This window comes from Protopterus annectens, chromosome 7.part0, assembly GCF_019279795.1.
Source record: "Protopterus annectens isolate FY-2018-M chromosome 7.part0, PAN1.0, whole genome shotgun sequence".
Classification (NCBI taxonomy): domain Eukaryota; kingdom Metazoa; phylum Chordata; order Ceratodontiformes; family Protopteridae; genus Protopterus; species Protopterus annectens.
Genome location: NC_056739.1, coordinates 918,410,576 through 918,436,051, shown reverse-complemented (window position 1 = coordinate 918,436,051; position 25,476 = coordinate 918,410,576). Strand labels below are relative to the sequence as shown.

General features: G+C 41.4%; 1 protein-coding gene across 4 annotated transcripts in view; it reads left to right on the top strand.

Annotated features, from left to right (window-relative positions):
* The window catches only part of MYO9A (myosin IXA), a 2,281,069-nt gene that overhangs the window by 1,306,197 nt on the left and 949,396 nt on the right, over positions 1-25,476 (top strand). For all 4 annotated transcript variants that reach the window (XM_044077496.1, XM_044077494.1, XM_044077495.1 and 1 more), the window contains exons 11-13: positions 15,483-15,604; positions 21,004-21,145; positions 25,229-25,424. In XM_044077496.1, coding sequence (XP_043933431.1) covers positions 15,483-15,604; positions 21,004-21,145; positions 25,229-25,424 — 460 coding nt within the window. The remainder of the gene's footprint in view (positions 1-15,482; positions 15,605-21,003; positions 21,146-25,228; positions 25,425-25,476) is intronic.

The window sequence follows — 25,476 nt, the reverse complement described above, 5'->3', positions numbered from 1 at the left end:
GTTATAAAATTGTTATTTTGTTATTTTTTTGTGTAGTTTATTCCTCGCCATGTGTATGAAGGCGTGTGTGTTGGGCCTTGTGTTGTTTTTAGTTAGACTATGGCCAAGGCCCCAAAAACCTTTTTCTCTAAATGCACCGAGTGTGGCCATAAGCTATCCCCAGCGGATGGCCACACTCGGTGTGTTATTTGCCTTGGGGTTGACCACCTTTCCTCAGGCTACACTATTTGTGCAGCCTTCAACCCCAGGGCTCTAAAGGAGAGGAGGTCAAAGTTGATTCTGGCGGGACTTTTGCCCCCGGATTCGGCTTCGGCCTCCTCTCCCTCTATGGCACCTGCTGCGGCAGTGCCTCCTTCCATCCCTGCTCTCCTGGCCGGGACTCAACCTCCCACCTTAGGCCAGGAGGAGAGGGAAGCTATGCGGGAGAACAAAAAAGACAGACACCACAAGCGGCGGGCCGAGTCTTCCTCCTTGGCTCCGCCGGCTAAACAAGTTTCTGGGCCTTCTCCTTCCCAGCTCCATTCACCTCGCTTCTCCCCGGAGCTGGAGGAGGACACCCGGTCGCCTTCGAGGTCATTGAGGCGGCACTCCCGGCCCGCCTCGGTGGCCTCTTCTAGGTCCACCCGAAGCTTGTCCGATGCAGATATGGACCGGATGATGCGTAGGTTCCTCCAGGCCCAGCTGCAGATGGGAGTGCTCCTGCCAACCCCCCCCCTCCGGGGGGGGGGAGCCCGACCCCCTTTTTCACCCCGATTGCTCCTTCTCCTACCCACTTCCGGGGTTCGGAGCCTTCGGATCTGGGTTGCATAGGAGCATAGGAGCCGGGGGAGGTTCAGCGCTGATAGTGCCTCGTACTTCAGTTCCGACCGCACCCTCGAGTTTGTCGGGTCCCTTCTCAGATCCGAGAGCTTCGGATCCGGAGGTGTCAGTGTGTCTTCGGCTCTATCTCAGTCGGAGCATACTGGCCCTTCAGATCCGATTGCTTCGGCGCCAGCCCCGATCCACACATCGGATCCGAGGGGGTTGCTCTCGGATCCAAGAGAGAGGAGTTCTCCCTCGGTGTTCGATGTTGTGGAGAGGGTATTGTCGAGGGATTCGAGGCCCCAGGCTCCTACTACGGTTCCACCCTGCACTCTCTCTCAGACGGGTCTACCTTCCATCACCCGGCCCCAGGGACAGCCTGCGCCTACGTCCCAGATGGTTCCCTTAGAGGAACAAGATGTGGTTGGTGAGGCCTCTTCGAACAGCCCCCCCGAGGAGGTCCCTCACAAACGTAAGTGCAAGAGGAGGCACTTGGACTCACCTGAGTCCTTGACAGAAGACACGGACTTAGAGGAAGGGGAAGGTTCCCCAAGGTCACCCCCCGAGGACGTCTCCTTCGGAGACATTATGGAAATGCTTCGAATTAGAGAGGGGGTGGTCAGCCCAAAAACCTTCCTCGGATGAGTCTGTGTTTCTGGAGGCATTTGACGCAGGCCCATCTACCTCTTGGGTGTCCCCTCCCACCGATCCCCTGGTAGATCTCATTACCACCAGGGCATGGAAGGAACCGGACACTGTTGAGCCCATTCCAAAGAGACCGGATAAAATTCTCAGTCCCCCCACTGATAGGACGGTATGGAGCAAGGGTGCTCCAGTAGATCCATGTTGGTGTCGGCTGCCACCAAGAGGGAACTAGCCCAGGAGAGTTCCTCAGTCCATCCTCCCGATAAGGAGTCTCGGACGATGGACCATCTGGGGGAAGCGGATGTTCGCTTCAGCTACCTTTGCCGTAAGGTCGCTGAACTATATGGCACACATCATACGACTCCAGCAGGATCTCATCAAGGAATACGCCGGGTCGCCCCTAGACTCCATGTCGACTGAGGATAAGAAGGTATTCTCAACTCTAATGGGCACTCTTAAGTCCATTTCGAACACTTCTGTCCGACTCCTCTCCCATGCTATGGAAGGAGCCGCTAGAGCTAACGGAGCAGGCATTGTTTTAAGACGACATGCTTGGCTCCACCTCTGCGATTTTGCGGAACCCTTCAAGGCGTCCTTCGCAAATGCCCCGTTTGATTGTTCTTCGCTTTTTGGCATGACAGTCCGCGACACACTGGTCCAGAGCGAGAAAGACGGGAAGACGTTGTCCGCCATCGGAGTCCGCTTCTCTGCTCCCCAGAGGTCCTTCTCCAGGGACCAAAGGGGACAAAAGAAGATGTGGTTCCAGAAGTCTCAACAGTCCCATTTCGCTCCGGACCTCTCGTCCTTCAGAGGCAGAGGAGGACAGGGTGGACGCCAGCCCAGAGGCAGAGGGAGACTGAAGAATTTCAGGTCGAGAGACCCCTTTTCGGATCGGCCCGCACAGCAGCCCTGAAGGGTTACCTGACTGTTCCACTCTGGAGGCAGTCTGGGGGTGTTTCTCAAGGCACCTGGCAATTTGGGAGTCCATTACAATAGATCGCTGGGTGCTTCAAATCATATCCAGAGGTTACAAAATTCCCTTTCTGAATCCCCCTCCCAGACCCCGGAGCCTCCCCGATGTCCCACCCAATCAAAGGGAGGCAGCAGCCGCAGAAATAAAGTAGCTGCTAGAAAAAAGAGCGATCCAGCGCATCCCCCGAGACCAATCCGGATCAGGCTTCTACTCCAGGTTCTTTCTGGTGCCAAAAAAGACGGGGGACTTAAGGCCAATCTTCGACCTGTCCTTTCTAAACCTGTCAGTGGCCAAAGAAAAGTTCCGGATGGTCACCATTCAATCCATTCTTCCACTCTTACAGGAGAATGACTAGATTGCTCGATAGACCTCAAGGATGCGTACTACCACATATTGATGGACAGATGATCCAGAAGGTTTCTCTGCTTCCGGCTAGGAGCCAGTCACTACCAGTTCAGGGCCCTTCCCTTTGGTCTCACCACAGCCCCCAGGGTGTTCACCAAAGTTTTGGCAGTAGTAGCGGCCCACCTGAGACTCCATGGAATACAGGTCTTCCCGTACGTGGACAACTGGCTCCTGACCGCCCCCCAACAGGCATCTACTGTGTTCAGCCAGAAATTACTTCCTCCACTTGGCCTCCCGGCTGGGAATCGCAATCAACCTCAACACATCTTCCCTTCATCCAACCCAGATCTTAGACTTCATAGGAGCCAGGTTAGACACAAACCTATTGAGAGTCTTCTTAACTCCCGACCTGATTCGTACTCTGAAGTTCCACATACTGGCCCTTCTACAATCCTTGGCTCCTCCAGCGGAATTGGTTCTGAGGGCTCTAGGTTCCATGGTGGCCACGATCAATCTGCTACCTTTAGCGAGCTTGAATATGAGGATACTACAATGGACCTTGCAGGTTCAATGGTCAATCCTGCTACACTCACTGATTTCACCCATCCCCCTCAGCAGGGTTTGCAGGAAATCCCTGCTCTGGTGGCTCCAGTCACCAGACCTCCAGATAGGGCACCCCTTTTCTATGTCCCCACCTCTAACCACGGTGACCACGGATGCTTCTCGCCTAGGGTGGGGGGGGGGCACTGTATGGGCAGAACCATCCAAGGCACGTCGACCCATTCAGAGACCTTATTGCATATCAGTGTCCTAGAGATGAGAGCGGTGCTTTTGGCATTGCAAGCATTCCAGGCCCTTCTTCCCTTAGGGACAGTTGAAGTCAGACAGGCAACATGTCAGTGGTCTGGTATGTCAACAAACAGGGGGGAACCAGATCCTACCCACTTTGTCAAGAGGCCATGAGAGTTTAGGAATGGACGATCTCCACCAACCACTTTCTCATAGCGACGAACATTCCGGGTTGGTCGAACATTTTGGCAGACAGGCTGAGTCGAACTATCCTCTCACCATACGAGTGGTCTCAGAACCCCAGAATAGCGAAGCAAATTTTCCTCAAGTGGGATCAACCTTGCTGCGATCTCTTTGCGTCTCCTTCGAACGTAAAGTGTGGCAACTACTTCGCTCTAATTCCCCCACCAGGGGAATCTCCCAGAGACTCTCTGGTGCATGTTTGGCCATTCGGTCTACTTTATGCTTGTCCTCCTCTTCCCCTAATGCTAAAATTCTTGCAGAAAGCCTACCAGTTGGGGAGCAGAGTGATCCTCATAGTCCCATTCTGGCCTCGTCAAATGTGGTTCCCATGCCTATGGTCTCATCTAGTGAATCCTCCATGGATTCTAGATCCCACCCCGGATCTGATCTCTCACCCACTAGGATTACCAACCCCGAATCTGGACAACCTCAAGCTCACAGCTTGGCTGATCCAGTTCCAGTAATACTTAAGACTCCCGATATCTCGTCCCCTCTTAAGGCTATTTTAGTAGCCGCCCATAAACCTTCTACGAGAAAGGTTTATAACAGCAAATGGAAACGCTTTACTATCTGGGACAGAGCATAGAAAGTTGGATCCCTTTACAGCTCCCATACCAGCGGTGTTAGAATTTTTGTCGACTTTATTCGACCAAGGTGCTAGCTCTTCCACGGTCAAAGTCCAATTAGCTGCGATTTCCCATTATCATGTGGGAAGTGATCTCAGTTCCTTAGCATCTTCCAAATTATGTAAGACTTTCTTAAAAGGCACCTTCCTCTTAAGGCCTCTGGTTAAAGACGCAGTCCCTCCATGGGATTTAACCCTTGTTCAACAGTCCTTGATGGCCCCTCCTTTTGAACCCGCAGCCTCAGTGGATCTAAAATACATGTCTTGGAAGACGGCCTTTCTCATTGCTATCACTTCAGCTAGAAGGGTTTCAGAGCTTCAAGCCCTTTGCGCCAAACCTCCGTACTTGGTCTTCCATAAAGATAGTTTCCCTCAGGACCAATCCCTCCTTTCTACCCAAAGTTGCTTCTGAGCCCAATATTAATCAATCTATTAATTTACCAGTTTTCTTTCCAAATTATCAAAACAGGGGTGAATACAAACTACATTCTCTGGACGTACACAGGCAATTGAGATTCTACTTGCATAGGACTGCTGAACATGGGCAATCTGAGCAACTCTTTGTATCCTTTGCAAGACCCTCTTTGGGCAAACTAGTATCAAAAGTTACATTGTCCAGATGGATATCCCAATGTATACTTCTTGCATATAAGAGTTCTGGTCGGCCTGTACCTGAAGGAGTCCATGCTCATTCTACCCGATCGATTTCTACTTCTGCTGCCTTTTACTCCAGAGTGTCCTTGGACGACATTTGTTCAGCAGCCACTTGGGCTTCATCCCATACTTTCATTAACCATTACAAGTTGGATCTAATTTCCAGAGGGAGAGCATCCTTCGGCTCTGCAGTGCTCCGGAATATCCTTCCATGAGGACGCCCCAGGTTTGGGTAGCTGGGGACTCTGTCCCACAGGTTGATGAACAAATGAAGTTAACTACTTTAGATAAAGAAGTTATGTACTCACCATAACGTTCCATCTGAGTAGGTAAACTTCATTTGTCAGCAACCAACCCCCCCCCCATCCCCCTAACCTATAGTACGTCCTAGAAGGATTCCTTGTCCTTTTCTCCAGATAACATCAGGTTAGGATTTGCAGGTGATCCTTTGTTGTAATATGCTGTTTTACCATAGCAAACTCGATCTGGGGTCAGAGAGGGATGGCAGGGGATTATAGGTAAGGGGGAGGAGCTTGGAGCTCGGATCTTAGCTGTTTGAAGCTGCCGGCTCGGATCCGATATGGATCCGATACCCACAGGTTGGTGACAAATGATGTTTACCTACTCAGATGGAACGTTATGGTGAGTACATAACTTCTTTTTTTCCTTTTTTTAAAAGGTTATATCTATGTGTTTCCCTATCATTGTTATTTAAACAAATCTGTTCTAAAATAGTAGATTCAAGTCCTTCAGGATTTCCATCATGGCAATTTCTAAAATGTTGAGCCAAGGGGCTTTCCATCCTACCTATCCTAATGTCCCTCAAGTGTTCTAACAATCAAACTTTAAACATTCTTTTAGTTTGTCCAATATAGAACATATTACACGTACATCTAATGGCATATATTACCCCTTCTGTTCTACAATTATAGGCCCCTTTCACATTGAAGTTTTAATGCTAAGTCTGTTCTCATTGTGAGACTGCATTGCTTTGTTTAGCAGATATATCTATTAGTGTTTGCTCTGTAAGATGCAAAATAAAACTTTTAAATGAAGTCCAAATCATCGCAAAAGTAAAGCAGTATGCACATTAGTGTTTATGGTAAATGGGGTGAAATAGCCAAGTAATGGTTCATTGGAATCGCTGTGGGGGGGGGGGCTCCATTCGACCATGATTTTGTGAGGGAGGAAGGGCAGCAAACTCAAAGACAGCCCCGGCTGAACTATACCTCTCAACTGTCCAGATTTTTGCAGAATGAATAGATTTTTGCTTCTTATTTTTCGTTTGTTCCTCATAAAATTTGTGGTTTTCTGTCAAATCATTTAGGAATGAAGTCACTAAATGACAGACACTGAGTTTCAGACTTCATAACCTTCAGAAAAATGCATGCTAAAGCAAGACCTGTTATTCGATCAACTGTCTCAGTTTATACAAGAGCAATTTTTAGTACTGTTTATATGTTCCCCCCATATATTTGGCCTTGTCCAGATTTCCTGTATTAACAGGTTGAGAGGTACATGCAAATAAATTGCTTTATAGAATTAGGCATATCCAAACCTCTCAACTGTCCCTGATTTTGGCTCAAAATGTTAGTCTTCCCCTAATAATCCCTCCACTAAATGGCAATTTTGGAAAAAAACATGGAGGGTTTGGAGGGTTTACAATTAATAAATAACTGCAATAATCAGTTATAGATTACTTTTATTTCAGAAATGCATGTAGATTCTTTTATTTTGTCAGCTGCTCAAATTAGCAGTACTAATATTAAAAAGTGTCCCTTCTTTGACAGGTTCCCAGCTGTATTTTGTGGCTATTTTATATTTTTGAATCACATTTTTGGTCCATTTTTCATAAAATTTAGTTTTTTTGGCAAATTAGTGGCAAATCATTAAAGACTGACGTTAGAAAATAATGACAGACACTTGAGTTTCAGATTTCATACCCTTCAGAAAATTCATACTAATGCAAGACCTACTATTCTATTATCTTTCTAAGTTTATAAGAGCAATATTTAAAAATTGTCCTTATTTTTGGGCCTTTGTCTCACTTCTATGTATGGCTTTGTCCAGATTTCTTGTTCTGAGGTTGAGAGGTATGACAAATGTGTCAGGGCCATCGCAGTCAGCCAGAGACATTTCAAATTGTGACATACTTGTTGTACCCCATTCCCCCATGTAGTGACTCTGGATGTGTCCAAGCAAGGCAAGTAGCAGTTATGCAGTGTAAATGTGCAGACTATCCCCCCATCCAATGTAGACACAAGTACTACAATGGCTTTTCATCTGTCCTTGATTTTGCAGAATGTTCTGGTTTCTGTCATATTTTTATACTGTTGATTTATGCTTATTATTATTCAGAAAGTGCCTGTTGCTGGGTTAAGTAGCAGTACTTTAATGACCATCTGATAAGCTTATCTGAGATTGTAAGATGCAAGTAAGTTTTAATAAGCATACTGTTAAAGAATTGCCAACATTGAAAGCCTTTCTGTTGTTGTCATGCAGAGAATACTTACATAACTAGATAACATATAAGCCTTGGGTATTGAAATGCATATGACAGTATTTGTAAAAAGGACAGGATTACATTATTTTAAGAGCTTATTACAGGCTTTACCTGCAAACTAAACAGAATGCCAATCTATCATGTGTGGTCCATATCCTGTGCAGTAATCCTTTAAGCAATGTATGTTGAGCTTGTTTCCTGTTTGCTTTTCATTTTTTACTTTGATCATGTTTACCCCATGAAACAAGTAGATAGTTGTTGTCAGGCAGCAGGTCTTTTTTGGATAAGAAACATTTTTACAAGTGGGGGTATCACAGAGATTGCTACTTTCAGCATGTTACTTGGTACTTTAATAAAGCTGAATATAAATTATAATTAGAACTGCAGTACAAGGAGAAGTGGTTTGAGTTGAGTGCTGCTTGTTTTTCTTATACTTGATTTTGACTAGCATTCCAGTAATGTATTTAAAAAGTAATTTATTTTTTCATGCCTCACAACCTTTTTGTTTCCATCTAGATATTAAGTAAGCTGTCATGTAGCCAATGGATTGAAATATGTTTTTTCTTCTACACTTCATTTTGTCTTGATTGGACTCTCATAATGATGGTTTGGCACCCAGGGCAGAGCATTTAATTAAAGTTACAGTTTTTGTGGTTTTGAGCATAGCTCCTCCCCTTTCTAGTTGGCCACACACATTCCCATTGACCCCACCCATTCAGCTGTCTCCTGCAGCCCCCCTTTGATTTGAAGTCACCAGCCGCCACTGCCTTTGGACATGCCTGAAAAGTGATCAGCTTTTTAAGTACTGAGTTATTTATGTTTAGATTAAGTACTGAAGCTTTTTGTTTCCTTTATAGAAAGTTAGTGCTAGTGGCAGTGGGTGAACTTTCTAGTAAATGCTACTAGGCGTTCTGAGCAAGTGCTGGATTTAAGATCTAATTTGAGTGCTCAGAGGTAAAGATTTACAAGGTCTAACGGAATATTTGAAGAGCAGAGTTTAAGGCACCGGTAATGGTTTTACCTTAGCTAAGCGGTGTTGAGCATTTTGCAGACACATTTTTTTAAACAGAAATATGAAAGGGATAGAAATAGCCCAAAATGGCCAATAAAAATACAATTTCTGAGCTGAAACCACTCCTTTAGCAACAGATAGGCTGCTGAGAGCGTACCACTCCCACTGATAAACAGAAAAGCTTCCCACTATCTCAGTAAGATCTGGGCAACACAGAAACCTCAATACAGTCCTGAGATCAGCAAATCTGAAATCCAAACTATTCTAGTTACAGAAAGTTGGGAAACGAGCAAGGAGATTTTTTTGGCTTTTTTCAAAAATACAACAATTAGAACTGCAAAAACACTATTTTAAAGCAGAGAAACGGCTAGCACACTTGAGTGTGTAGCCTACAACAGTAAAAACAGTTGAATTTAACTTAAAACGAGCAAATAAAGTGCAAACAATAACATTTAACAGAATACAGTTGAAATAAGTAGCAAGAATTAATAAACGGCTAGAATAAAGTGGGGTAAGCAAAAAACAAGCAAAAGAAGCAAAATGGAGGTACTTACATCACTGAAAGTCTCTCCTCTCTTTTCTGCTGCTGTAGAACTCTGCAGGACCCCCAGTTAGGATCTTGCTGAGGTTAAACAAGCTCAAAAACCGCTCAAACCCATTTTTTTAAACAGAAAGACATTGTAATGGGAATAATTCAGTTCTTGTACTAGTAAAGCATTTTCTTTAACCGAATAAAAAAATGGCAAAAGTGGTGCTATGTAGGCCTGTTAAAATGCCAGCAGAGATGTAGTTCAGGTCAATCAATTTTAAACTGTATTGCCTTTTTGAAAATACTTACAGAAAGCTGCTTTGGTAAGTCAGCTTAACACGCTCTTATTTAGGAGAACGTGTCTACTGGCATGTATTGTAACTGACAAAACTACAGATGTAAATGTCTTTAAACAGCAGACTGGCTAGGAAGGACCATGTTGTCATCCATTGCACGCAAATGTTTTGTCCATTGTTGCTTATTAATGGTCAGCAGTAGTGGCTACTGTGTGTTTTTAAATATTTGGCACCAAAAAAATTCAGGACCATCACAAATCAGATTAAGATACTACACCTAATAAATGAATGCAAATATATCCCTTATGACTATAATCAGTGCAGAAGTTACTGATGTGTGATTACATAATATCAAAAATATGATGGAGCTAATAAAGGATTTCTAGAGACACCAGAGTATGCATCCATTCACAGTTTAGCTCTGCACATATCCGTAACATTAGTCTGGTCTGCTATATCTTGCTTCATCATTTTTTTATACCAACAAAGATTCTGTCCCTTATTAAAGAACCACACAGCTCTCCAAATTCAGTGTTTGGCTGTGTTCTTCATGTCAGAAGCATGAGCATGTGGGCAGTGCTGGGTTGCACAATAATGTCTTTCTTCGTAACCAAGAAAAGTGTTTCCTTCTGTATATGTGGCTGGGTGGATCCCCTTCACTTCACCGACACACACAACGCCGACACACAAATCACCGACACCAAAAGACCGACAACACACAATACCGACAATACACACAACCATACATGCACTAACCTTAACCCAAACCCTAACCTAAGGTCCGACACAACCGCACACTTACCCTACCTTCACCCTAACCCTAACTCACTTAACCCACCCCTAAACCTACAGTCCGTCACTATCGCACACACACCCTACCTGCACCCTAACCCTAACTCACTTAACCCACCCTTAAACACATAGTCCGTCACTATCGCACACTTACCCTACCCGCACCCTAACCCTAACTCACTTAACCCGCCCCTAAAACTACAGTCCCTCACTATCACACACTTACCTGTCCGCTCCCTAACACTAAATCCCTCACTCTATCGCACACTTACCGAGTCTGTCGGGTTCTCACCTTGTCGGTCATCTGTGTTGTCGGTCTTTTGGTGTCAGTGATTTGTGTGTCGGCGTTGTGCATGTCGGTGAAGTGTAGGGGATCCGGCTGGGTACATAATGATAATTCTTGAGCTATTTCAGTTGGCCCTTGAATGTGTTGCATACCTGATACGTTATTTTGTTGGCTGTTGAGGGTCACTTATTAGATTTTCAATGTGAAACAAGGAGATCTTAGTTCTAATGTTTAAGTACTCGCTCTCTTTTCGGTAGTTTATAGCTCTGCAATCTTTTCAGTTGCATTTATAACAGCTAGTTTGCTTGTTAAACAGTACTACTATCAAACTGTGGCACAGTCTAACCTAGTGTAGTGCCAAACCCCAGAGACCACACAAGGAGACCTCTGTATAACCCAGAACATAACCTACAGTACCCACCCAAATACAGGTCCAGACAGCATGGATATGCAATTTCCAAATGTCTCTGTAGCTAGCTTTGTAAATATGGGCATCTTGAGACAATGTAGCAATTCTGCCATGTTCTGCCATTTAATCCTTAAAGAAGCAAACATAGTATGGGAGAGATGCACATACACAATTTCACTGGAGGCAAAAATCTTACATGCAAGCAAGGTTTTGAAGAATACACACTCTACATCCACCACACACACAGATCAACTCATGCTGAGGTACTTGAGAGTAGTCTTCCCAAATCTCAAAGACCTCCTAAGCCTATAAAGAGCAATGAACATCCTCAGTGATCTGTAAAGCACTCAACAAAAACAGCACTAAATAAAACATACATACCTACACCCAGTGGAGACCCAAGAGCAAAGCCCATAAGGTAAGCAAACACATTACCTAGGACTTTTGTCATAGGGGACTCCATTGTATGACACACAGATGCCCCTCTCACCAGGCTAAACAAGGCGAAGATAACTGTTAGTTGCTTATCTGGACCAGGATCTGTCAAGTTACACATGCATTAAAGTCACTACACAAAAGGTACCAGTATGATTGTATTGTAGTCTATGTGGACATCAGTGACCTGAGACATACCTCCCTGGACTGTATGAAGAGAGATGATGATGTTCTCTCTGAATATGTGTCTCAGGCAGGTATGTGCCTTGCCTTCACCAAGAATGATGCCACAATACAAACAAGATGATTGACCTCAATAATTGGCTTTGTTTCTGGTGACGTTGTAGGGGAGATTCAACATTGGTCAGCATAGGAGGACATGCTTAACAAACCACATTCCTTTGTAAAGGATGGTCACCCCTAGATTTCTGATTATTGACTTAAACTTTATCCATCCCTGTAAAGCCTTTTTAGACAATGCAAAATTGAAAAAACTCCAACATAGCAAATAAAACCCAAAGAAACCTGTAGGTGTTACTTCTCAATGCTAGGAACTTAAACAAGAAACTCCACATCCTTCAAGCTCTCCTCACTCTGGAAAATATAAACATCTGTGTAATTATGAAACATAATTAAATCCACAGAAAGTACCTTCCGCACATTTAGACCATCAGCTGCTCAGGCAGAAACTAAAGACGGAGTCACGATCTCAAGTTGAAGCAAGTGTACATCTAGGGTGGTTAAATAGGACAATGTCCTGGAGTTTATCCACATGCAAATCACCATAGGCAGTGACTATTCTGTATCCTAGCAAGCTTTAGGTCACCATGTATGTCCCAGGAATCCCAGAGCTCGTACCTAGAATTACTGTAGACACTCACCATTAAAGCAAATACTCTATTTATGGGAACCTTTAACTACCTCAGTGTAGACTGGGAAACATACAGTACCTCAAACTTGCAGGCACAATGATTCCTGGATTTTATTAACACAAATACCCATGACCAGATAGTGTGCACACCCACCAGAGGTCAAGCATACTGGACCTGGTACTCACCAATATAAGAGAGAGCTGCACACCCCGTATGTCACATCCTCAAATCAGTTCTGTAAACGTAGTACCTAACAGGAAATATTCCAAAACAAACTACATACTATTAAGCAATAGTTTGTCAAAATTCAATGCCCTTCATAACCTCCATTCCACAGCAACCTGCATGGAATTGATCATAGAAACCCTGTACAAGCATGTAAATGGTGATGTAGAGGCCGCTGTACCCAAAACAAACCACACTGGTGGAATCCTACTCTATCTTTGACAGGGTGTATAATCAAGGGAAAAAAGTAATGGTTAAAATTGGGAAATGCAGCTCCCATAATGATAGGAGCTCTCTAAACTAAACAGGAAACTGAGAGGACTAATTAACACCAACAAGGTCAGTATACCCTCACAGGCTAAAGACAACCACAAGACCTTCTACAGCTGTGTCTGTAATTTCAAAGGCGGAACCCAGCAGTGTGCTGAACTGGTGGTCAGTGGTGCTGTGTTCACTGAGCATAACGACATAGCAAATATCTGGCTATCAAATTCAGCTCAAACTTCACCCCCCATGAAATACCTACTATTGTAACACCCCCTCCCAAACTGTCTGCAGGGAGCAGGTCATGGTGGCACTTGCTAAAGCCAAAAACAGCCTCTGTGGGTCATGATAATATCCTGGGATGCCTCCTAAATAATTTGAAACATGACTTAATATGACCACTTCAGTAATTTTTCAACTGAATCCTCAAAACAGGCTTTGTACCATGAGAATGAAGGACTGCAATGGTTATCCCACTTCACAAGATGGACCATTATCCAACCATGGAAGCTACAGACCCATTAGTCTGACTAGTGTAATATGTAGAGCATTGGAAAGAAGCATCATGGAATTGATCAACAAAGACACAGGCAATCTTCAGACTCTGACCCCAAGCCAGTTTGGCTTTGCCAAGAGAAGGTCATGCCTATTAAACCTGTTGGCCTTCTTTAAGCTAGTCAGCAAGGCAATGGATGAGGGGAAAAGGTGCATATCACCTACCTGGACCTGGCTAAGGCATCCAGTACAATATCCCACTCTGGTATTATTGACAAACTCACTGTACTGGACATAAACCCCTACATAACTTCCTGAATTGCTAGCTGGCTCACAGACGGCACTCAGGAAATCAGGATTAGTAAGACCATGTCCACTGAGAGACTGGTCACCTGCAGGGTACTTCAGGGCTCTGTGCTGGGACTGCTTCTATTTGGCATCTACTTCACAGAGGTAAAGGGTAATGTCAAGGGCCTTTATCTGATCAAATTCACAGATGACTGCAGGTTGGGAGCCATCATAGGTTCCCCCCATGACACAAAAATCTTACAAGAGGATCTATCACAGACAAATGACTGTTACCAAAATCACAGATTAAAACTCAGTGGCAGAAAATGCATGATAGTGTCTTTTGGAAAAATGTCCACCCAGGCTAATTACTGTATCGGTAAGACACCCCTAAGAGGTGACCCCGTAGTCAGGGAACTAGGAGCATATGTTCACAGTTATTTGGCCTTTGATCAAAATGGGGCCAATGCAGTAAGAAAATCATTCTACGTCGCCCAACTTATAAGTAAGGGCAAGGCATCCCGGCCCTAGGCAGTCATAGTGCCACTTTCTTTGGCACCTATCAGACCCATCATTGAGTATAATGTCTCCTTCAGCATACCTAACCAGACATATGCAACAGTTGGAATGCCCAAAAAGGTTCTTTACCGGGAAAATCCAGGGTATAAAGATATTGTCCTGCATAGATTACCTTATTGCCCTACCTCTGTACTCTGTCTCCTACAGTTTACTCAGAGGAGATCTATACCTAGCATATAAGGCATCTTCATATCCAGCTCTGTTGGACCTTTTATGCATTTGCAAAATAAACAGCATTAGAAGCACTAGATCTAAGGATTTAAATTATGCTTGCGACATAAACAGGGCATGTTGGCAAAACAGATATGTGTCTCAGATGATCCCCCATATTCTGGAACAGACTCCCCATCCATGTGAAGCAAAGTCTATCCCTAACCCTATTTAAGCATAACTTTGATGAATGGAAGGGAAATCAGAAATTCATCATGGGACTGGCTCCCGTATCTCTGATAGATAGAAGCAGACTGTAACTACCCCAAGCTAACGTAGCCCCCCCACACACATAACCTTTAGAAATGTCCTAACTAACATACCCCCTCCTAATAAATGCCAATGATACATAGGGACACAATTGGGTTGGGTTGCATGGCTAGGCTTATAAAGGCTGTGGTGGTTATTAGCTAGTCTGTCATGCCTTCTGTGTGGAGTTTGCATGTCCTCCCCGCGGTTGGGTGGGCTTTCGAAAAACATGCGTAAAAGGGCGTGCCTTAGTTGAAGGTTGAATGTCGAGCTGGCACCTCGGCATTCGTCAAAATCTACTGCCAATCATTAGCGGACCGGAGTTCCACTGTGGCGACCCCTAACCGGGAAAAGCCAAAAGACAACAACAACTGTATAAACCACTTTTCCTCTAGTTGGTACCTAAATACTTAGGGAAACTCGGTGTCTGACAGAATGATATACTGTAAACAGCTTAACTGCCTTGGGAGTCTTCCCTTTCTTTTTTGGGTAGTTTATTTACTGCACTAATCTTTGCACATTTGTTGATCTGGTATGACCCATTCTGAGCACTTGCAATTTAAACTGCACTGTCGAGTATTACAAGATTTAATCTGCAGTCCAATTAAAGTACATTTCACAAAGTTAAACAACTGAAGAAGAGAGAGAATTTTTTAGCCTGTTAACTGCACAATGTGCCAGTGAACTGTTTTACCATTTTTTTTGAGCTAACCAGGCTCATCCCTTTAATTACTAGACACAACACTGAATCACTTTCCTAGGAGAGTTCTTCGAAGAGGTTGAACAAAATAAGATGCTGTTATGGCTTTCAGAATGAATTATAAGGGTATACATTTCAGCAGAAATCCTGAGAGGCTGGGATGGCGGGTGGTTTGTAGTGCCTGAAAAAAAAGGCAGGAAGTGGTTATATTTTTAATACCCACCTTTAGAAGTAATTCTATTTATTTGTGTTTGTTCTAACAGGAAGAGTACAGGACCGAAGGAATCAGCTGGCATAATATCGATTACATTGACAATACAAGCTGCATTAATCTCATCAGTAAGAAGCCCACTGGACTGTTCCATCTACTGGACGAAGAGTGCAAGTGAGAATGTGTTTCCTTTTTTCATTAACCCTCGAATGTAGAAGCAGTATGCCTTTTATCTGTGTTGGTTTTGAAGTAGTGCAAAATGCTTACTTTTTAACACGTTTAAATTGTACCTGGTACGTGTCTCTACAGCTAGCCACACAGGTTATAGCACCATCTTGAGGAAAACATGTCATTTAAATGTAGAGACAATAAAGTATTAGTTATATTCTTGTTCTTTTAGAAATCTGATAGCTAAAAACTGGCCAGTGATTCATTTGGGATCATGTAGTTTTTAAATGTCAAACTGTACCAGTAGATGGAAGCCGATTATTGTTTTTGCTTGCAAGAGCTAATAGACAACTTTTTTGCATGTATTAGTTAGTGCATGGCATAGCATATCAGGAAGCAGTTTAATTTGCTCATATATGAAGTTTTATTTTTACCTTTCCACAGCTGTGAGTAAAAGTATGATGAACTTTAAATTAACATTTTTAACAACAAGAGTCCAGTGAAGTGACATCCCTTACCTTGAGAGGTTTCCTAACATGAGGCTGGGAATGCTTTGTTACACATTTTCAGGTAGAAGTGACAGCAATGTCTGAATTCAGCCTGCGCATTTTTGTACACAAGAATGGACTTCTTTGTTTACACTGCTGTGACCATAACCATAATTAGTAGTCGAGTTCATATACTGCACCTGTCAAGTATGCTGAGGTCTGAGGAAGAAACTACAGGAAAACTACTTCATGTAACAGCGTATGTGTCAGTCCCATTACTGCAGTCTGCTTGCAGCCATAGCTATGTGGAGTTACTGGCAAATTTGGTGAGTAGGGATTATGGTCAGATACAGGAATGTTGTAGTTCTCAAGTACCAAAATATATAAACAGATCCTCTAGTCAGAAACTGACTTTTTTCTATAAAAATAAGGGACTCATAATTATTACATTTTTCTTTTCTAGTAAGCTGTTGTAATTTGCATCCAGGGTATTTTTTTTATTGTTCCTACAGTAAAAAAGTTGTAAATAGTCTTCATGACATCGTTCACCAGGCCATGACTGTTACAATTCCTGTCACCAACTGATATTAGCTGTTTGGAGACTCTTTCAGTATCTTTCTTGATGGAAGTTCATGCCACCACTATGGTGTTCCCTTTGCACCACTTTCCATGCAGGCACATGCATAAATGAATGGCTTGCACCCTGCACAATTCCTTCCCATGACTATTGCTGCATAACACAGGGAGAACTAATTCCCTTCTTTAGTGATGCTTTTAAAAACATAACCTTTAAATGCTTCACTGAAGAAGGTAATCTTGCTAAAGTAATGCTTGCTTTTTGATGATATAAGGGGCAGAGAACTGTGTATATGTACTGATATAGCAAGAGTGTTACTTTACTGGGACTGTTCTACAAATCCAGCTGGAGAGGTCTGCAATGTCTTTAGCCAGTTCAGCTTCTACAGGTGATGCACTGATGTCATTAGACCATCCTGCCAGTAGATATTAAACTGTGAAGGAGTTGTAAGGAAAGAGGAATGCGTCTGCTGACTTTACATATAGGAAAATGAGGAGATACTCATGATTGCTGTCAGTTTCAAAAAGACACCATACTACCACTTTGTCGGATGTGGGGCTAGTTGAAATCTTGCAAATCTTCTCTGTGGAGCAGCCCCAGTACTCCATCTCATCATTGAGGTGTGTGATAGCTGTAGCAGACTGACCCTGATGGAAGCGATTGTCTTCTTCATTTTTTTGTGAGGAATCTTGACAGGCACTGTCATTGTCACAGTAGTTCTCATGCTGATGTGAACCCCGAGTTTATCAATGGCAGCCATCATTAGCTGTGATCATTTTTTTTGCATCATTCATAATACCTAAACCATTGAGATGAAATCATCTGCAACAGTTACATCAGGAGGGTCCAGTTCTGTGTCCTTTCCTCCATTGCTTTTGGCGCATTCAAAGGCATTCAAGATTTTGTCAGATCTTTTTTGTCTTCAAGAGGCAGGAAGCTATTTTCTAAAACCTAGAATGGCTACTATCTCAGGGATTCTAGCTGAAAAGATGCTGTAGTCATATAAGTCAGTATAAGGCAGACAAGCGTTACCTTTCCTCTTCAGAAGAGGGATAACATGTTGAAGAATAACTGAAGGATCAAAGTCGTTAATCTCCTGTTGTTTGATATGTTGTCTTCTCACTCAGGTCACATTTCCCTTCCCATTCATCTCTTGCTCCAGTAGCGTGTATACCTCTCTCTTGCTCCAGTAGCGTGTATACCTCTCTCTTTCTCCAGTAGCGTGTATACCTCTCTCTTTCTCCAGTAGCGTGTATACCTCTCACTTTCTCCAGTAGCGTGTATACCTCTCACTTTAATAGTCGCTGTGACTTTTTCTTCCCACGTGTATTTGGGCTAGTCTCGAAAGCAATTCTTTGTATTTTATGAATAGTTTTATCTGAGCTATGAAAGGTTGCCCCTTTTCATTCCAAAACACATTCAAAGTGGCAGAGAATCAACATTTGTACCTCAGTTTTCTTCATACATTCCTTTTTCTCATCTACAAATCACTAGTTATGTTTCATTGACACCCCTGAATAATTGTGTTCAAGAAGTACAGGTCACCTAAGCCACTGATAGTGTTCTACCTGGTTACCATAGCTTCCATAGCACCTGTTCTTTCTTGTAATGGGTGAAACTTTGTTTCAGTATTGGTCTAGGTTTCTCATATTTAACTTCCAAGCATGGCAATGACAGGTATTTCACAAGTGCATTCAGAGAAGCTGGGTAGAGAAGACAACTAGTTAAGGCTAAACTTTTTTAAAATGTATTCATAACTAGGCCAGCCTTAAAATGTTATCCCATCCAGCATAAGTGACACAGATGTCATCAAGAGTGGTGTGTATTACTTATTGTTTTTGCTTACAAGTACGATCTCCAGTGAATCTTTTGCAAACCCATTTGACAAAGCTGTCTTGGTGGTCACATATTCCATCAAATGCATCCCTTCTTATCCTGCTGGTAACACCATACAGTCTCTACAGTCTATGTGGCTGTTTTAAAGTTTTAAATACATGTAGCAATCTGAGGAGACAACCAGCTATGTCAAGTATGTTGCACAGGAATCTTCTGGGAGATTGAAATATCTCACATATCATACTGGCCACTCTAGGATCTTCTATATCATGGTTATATATTCTGCAATTAAAATAGATCTTGATATCATCATTTTTAAATGAAGGTTAAAAATGAAACAGTCTTAGATTGTCATTGTGGAAACTTAATGCTATTAACTTCTGCTTTCTTAGATACATACTATAATTACATGAATACACATTTACTTAAAAATAAGTAAGTAAGTAAATAAATAAAACTTTGCTGGAAATATAAAGTTGTACAACACTTGGTTGAACAGTGATTCTCAAATTCAATTATAGGCATATATATCCAGAGTTCTTAGCTGTAGTTATTCAAATTGCTTTCTCTTTTGTAGCATTTGCCTGTCATTTTGCATCTTTATTTTATATTACAACTCTAGTAATATCATAATAGACACTATTACTAACCATTATGTTGCTTTCTTAATCTTGTTTATTTCCTGCTAGTGATCTTCATTCATGCTTCTGTACTTAGTACTGGGTTATGCATAATCACAGCCGTCCTGTACTACAGGCATTGTTTTCACTCTTTCTAACATCCCTAGCAAAGTCATTTTTTGGGGATTGAGTTTTGGCTCATGCAAGTTATCTTTGTGAACAGGCATAGCAGAGTAGTCCGGCAGGAGTGAGATTCATAGCAGTGACTAGAAATTTTTAGTTTTATTTTTTTGAGGGGAAACTAAGTGTGTGTGGTTAGTGTGCTTGTATTTGTGCTTAGTAGATTTGCTGTGTACAATATTTGGTGGCATTTACTGTGTATGTGGAACTTTCCTAGAGTTTGCGATTGTCAGTCTGGTTGTTGCTGTGCTGTATAGATCACTTGTCAATGTCCATTCTGCATCCCTGAGGATATCATCAGACCATCAGGAACTTTAGACAAGTCCTTCCCTATGTCTGATACCAAAAATGGCCATTGCCATGTTCTTCACAAGAGATGTTGCTACTGATCTGCAAAGAGCACTGGATCACAGTTTACCCATTTTCCAGTGATCCTCAGCATGGCTCTGCCACAACTTCTTTCAGAGAGTGATGGGCTACTCTGTGCTACGTTAAAATCTAGCTCGTTGAGGACATATCCCATGTAGAAAAATCTCCACAGTATAGAAGTGCAAGTATGATGTTTCCTGCAATTATTCCATAACTCTAGAGTGCTCAAGGAATAATGTAGATGTAGAATCACTGCGAGAGCAGTAACCCTGTCTGGTACCACTGTTATATGAAAGTGGTCTCCAAGATACTGATTAAATTGGCATTCTGCACATGCTGGTTGATGTGTGTTGCTTACTTAATACAGGTGTACATTTTCTGTATAACTTTGTTACATTCATCTTTGACATGTAAAAAGGCTTGTATTTTCATTTCCATCTGCATTTCACATTTCAGTGTCAGAATGTGTGTTTTGTGTAAGTGTATCCTTAAACTGTCAGCTCATTAAGGTTTGATAGACTGGGCAGTGCATTTCTTACTTTCCAAGCTTGAATGTAGGGCTTCCTTTCCTCAAAAGCATTCAGCATTAAATTAGAACACTAGTTAGTGTAAGGAAAGACAACTGCATGCCTTTTCCTGGTATAATGGTTAAGGTGTTTCCCTTACAGCCACAAGGTGCAGGGTTTGATTCTCACTTGGGATGATTGGTTTGGCTTGAAATGGCTCAGAAGGTCAGTTAGCCTAATACTAACCTATGAATCTCTCATAATTTATACCTCCATTCTCTGTTACTTTATCACCTATTTATTTTTGCTAACTGCTTTGGCATGGAAATGTTGTGACTTGGTGAGACTCCTTTATTTTGTATATGGTGAATGTGGTCCATTCCATTTTGTGCCACTTTTCAAAATAGATTTTGTGGAACTGTAGTGAGACAGCTAAAATGCACCAAACATTTGCTTTCATGATGCCCCTTTACCACTGCAATGAACATTGAACATGTCTTTGTTAAATAAGAATGTTCTTAGGGATGAAGAATGTTTCTATAATGTTCAAGTTATAAACTGCTTTGTTATACTGAAATAGCTGCAAAGTGGTAAAGAAGAATCTCTGTTTGTTATTGTGGAGATAACTCAGTAGATGAGGTGTTTAATGCATCACATAATTAAGGTGTGATGATTCACTGTGTAGTTTGATGAGACATATTTACTGCATACAGTGCACCTTTCCTTTGTGTCTTGTGGTTTGCTTCTTAGTTGTACCATAACATTGTTTTCATTTCTAATATTTATTGTTTACTTGTTTTCTGATTTGTTTTCTTTCTGTTCCCTTCAGTTTCCCACAGGCCACAAACCAGACATTGCTGGACAAGATCAAGCGTCACCATGAGGGACAAAGCTACATTGAATTTCCGGCAGTATTGGAGCCAGCGTTCATCATCAGGCATTATGCAGGAAAAGTCAAATATGGGGTGAAGGTCAGTTTATTCATATAATGTGCTGCACTAGTGTCACCATGTGTTGAACACCATTTGAAACAAAAGTGACATGTCAAACTTCCAGCACAGAGAAGTGCCTTGTAAGTACCCCCTTCTTCAGAATACTAATTTGTATATAGCTGCAGTACTGGGAGCGGGTTCCTCCCAGCACTTGGGTATATCTAACCATACATTGTATGTTGGACACACACTATCCATTTCTATTCCTTTCGCATAAGTATCCTCTTTCACTTACTCTTTGGCCCCCCCATGTTACTGGTGCCTGTGCCTTACAGCAAATCACACATTAGAGTGCCAGTCATGAATGACTTGAAGTTAAGCCTGGCACATGTGTGTGTGTGTGTGTGTGTGTGTGTGTGTGTGTGTGTGTGTGTGTGTGTGTGTGTGTGTGTGTGTGTGTGTGTGTGTGTGTGTATATATATATATATATATGTATATATATGTGTGTGTGTATATATGTGTGTGTGTGTGTGTATATATGTATATATATATATATATATATATATATATATATATGTATGTATAGTGTGTGTGTGTGTGTGTGTGTGTATATATATAGAAATTTTTAACTTCTACCCTTGTTTGGATAACAATATTCCTTGTCTAAGTCCTACCAGTCTGTAATCTGTTGTCTCTATATGTGGAGCTTTTCTCCCCGGGCCTCTACTGAAAATGGAAATATATCCAGCTAGACTAGCCCGGTTAACAAATGTAAAATAAATAAATAAATAAATAAATATATATATATATATATATAAGTAAAACATGGACACACCCTGTATGTTTTTCCCAGTGTTCTGTTGTATAGTCCCTAATTTTTAAGCACAGTTGCTTGGTTACTGTACGTATATGTATAATGTTCTTTATTTAGTAGCTGGAAAAAGCTCAGATGATGTCAGTATTTCTACCTTGCCACCAAATGAATAACTAAAGAAATGCCTAGACTAATGTATTTTTAAATATGTTTTAATCCACTACCTTTGCTACCTGTTTGGCACATGTTACGAGGTCTTTGTAGACCATCACTGGTCCTTTAGGATCCACTCATTTATAGTTCCTTTTGTCAGCTGCAGAGTGCCTTGCGAGGTAGAATGCACTTAGTTAAAACAAAGGCTGTCATTTTTTAAGCTGATGACAAATGTCTTGTTTTTCATACTAATGTGCTCGTTTCCCACCCTCTTCTCATCCCCCAAATACATCACAGTCGCACCATATTAAATCAAGGTCATGCTTCAAGACTTTGTGCTTCAACATTTGTTTACGTATTTATTTCTGTTGGTTTACTGAGTTAGAAAACTGATTGCAAATGACCAGTTGCAGGCTCAGTCCAGGTTATATGAATAGTAAGAAAAATTGTACCTTAACATGGCATTAACATTTAAAGTACATGGATATAGAACATGTACATGAATCCAGGAAACTGTGTTTGCAAAGTTAATGATTTCATTTGCAATGACCATACCAGCAATGTTTGTGGTTTTAGATATACTTTGCTTGCAGATGGACTGGAAGAGCAACAGTCCAGGAAGCTCCCCAGGCCTGATGATGTTGACATCTTAGACTACAAAGTAGACATCACTTACATACAGAATGCTTTGTTTTGTAAAATTGTAATTAAAAAAAATCTGTGCACATATTGCTAGCATCCCTTTGTTTTACCAGATAAAGGCAAACCAGTGTTATATGCGGTTGTACACACCGCAAATACTGAAGAGTATGCAAACAAATGTATGCTTTTTATGCTCCCAAACCAACTATGTTGTCACTGTATGCTGTCATAATCTCATAATGTAGAACTGAAAAATTAACACTGTATTGCATCTGCGGGATGCTATACAGTACCACTTGGCCCAAGCTACGTTAGTTACGTTAATTACGTTAGTTAAACATAAATTCTGATGTGCTGTGCTCAGCATTTAGAGGGCCTTACATATTGACTCAAGGTTACTTCCCCAGTTCTGCTTCATTGGAAATCTGAACATCTTTGTAGTTTATGATAAAAAATTGCTAGAGAAAGTCAATATTGTGTTACTTCTCTGCATTGCTCTTTCCAAAGATGTGAAATGATTCTAGTAATACACTTTTTATTTTATATTAATAGGCATGCTCATTTGACTTTCCTATTTAAACTAGAAAGCAAATATCCCCTAGAAGATGCATAGAGAATCCAGAATGAAGGATCCTTGCAAGTTTTAGAAGTGTGTGTCTAGGCATTTGGTATATGTTTTTGTGTAGTTCAAAACTGTACAGTGGCGTCCATGCTATGTTAATGCATTCATATTAAAAGGCCATGTTTTATTAGATGTGGATATGTTTGATCAGCTCATAACTTTACTTCGAGTAAAAGTTCCCTGTAGTTTCAAATCCTGCTTACAAAAGCAGATGTTCTTATTTGCTTGGGGCTGAGAATATCATTTGAAGATGGAAACAAAAGCAGATGTCTTCCCCCAAGCAGATGCAGAACAGACCTAAATAGAAAGATTTTGGCAAAATCCGAAGGTGTGTACAGCTTCCAACTATAGCAATCAGTTGTAATAATAAAGACCCCCCCCCCATATCTAGTGAAATCTGGAGTTTTAGTTTGATTGTATTGTTAAAAGTTTGTGTGTAATTGTGTGTTTTTGAGTAATTGTGATAAAACTTTTTTTTTTCATTGTGATAATGTGCATATCTCCTATGATGCCTTGAAAAGGGAGACTTGGGAATGTTTTTGCACATGCGTCCTCCGTAAGACTTTTGAGGTCTTTCATGTTACATGCATGCAGTGATAAAAATTGTGATTCTTATATGAGATGCCCATTGCTGAATAAGAAATAAGTTTAAAATAATGTTATATGGCCATGAAAACCTTTTTTTCAGCAAAGAAAAGGCTGTAGCATATATTAAAAGCTTTCGTATGATCTCGGAATTTTTCTTGACTCCTACTTTGCGTTGCTGTATTTGTCCAGTGCTCAGCTGATCTTCTGAAGGATTTCACCAGTAATTTCATTTGACAGGTGTTGCATTATAATAAGCTAAATAAGAGTAGGAACAGGAGCGAAACAGAGCCAAAAAAGTCAAATAAGTCGAAAAAGCTTTAATAAAATTTAAACACTGCAGGTCAGTTAAGCGCTTTCACTCAATACAATGAGCTTCATCAGATCACAAAGACCAGTATCCATGGAGGCTGTATATATACACTAACAATAGTCTCCATTAACCTATCAGGCACAATATCTACTTGCATATTAATAAGCTAAAAGTGTGCATATGTAACCTTTACATAAAGGTTATACTACATAAAAACATATAAATATAAAACAGATCGCATATATAAAAAATATATCTCTGAATGCATCCCACACACAGCAAAAAAATGTATGTATATATAAAAAAATACAATAAATACATGTATATATAAAAAACACGCATCTATGCATGTGTATAAACATATATAACGTATATATACATATATAGTATAATATATGCGTATGTATTCTCAGGACCCAACATTAAAAACATGTTAAAATCTAACATTCCTACATTTCTAACATTAAAGCTTTTTTGACTTATTTGACTTTTTTGGCTCTGTTTCGCTCCTGTTCCTACTCTTATATAGTTTGAACAGTTTATTTGGCTTGGAGCACTTGGAGCGTTTACTCAGACTATTGGCGAGAAATTTTGTTGTGCTTACTGATATTATAATAAGCTGTTTCTGTAATATATTTCCTTGCACCGAATGTATTCATATCTGCAAAGCCTTTTGGGCTGCTGTTTGTTGCAGTATTACTTGGGTAGAACATGATATACAATTCAGATATACAATTCAGAGCATGTAGGTGTATCATTAACAGCAGGTGAGAGAATCATTGGATGTAACATGCATTTTCTGGTCCCCTTGCACTATTTGACACACGTTGCAGATCAGCACAAGTACATACTGCAAAGAGAAATGTATGTATTATTCTGCTTTGGACTTCAGTAGGTCGTGTTTATTCTGAGGGTGAAGAAACAATGTGATCAGTAAAGGCTTGCTGGGTTCAGTTTTAAGAACACCCTTATTTTCTTTCTTTTTCCTCACAGGATTTCCGTGCAAAGAATACCGATCACATGAGACCCGATATTGTAGCACTTTTGAAAAGCAGTAAAAATGCCTTCATTTGCGGACTAATAGGTATTGACCCAGTTGCTGTTTTTCGTTGGTGTGTCCTGCGAGCCTTTTTCAGGGCTGTTGTGGCATTCAGAGAAGCTGGGAAACGCTTTGCAGAGAAGAAAACTGGTAAGACTGAACTTTTTAAAATGTATTTGTAACTAGGCCAGCCTTAACATTT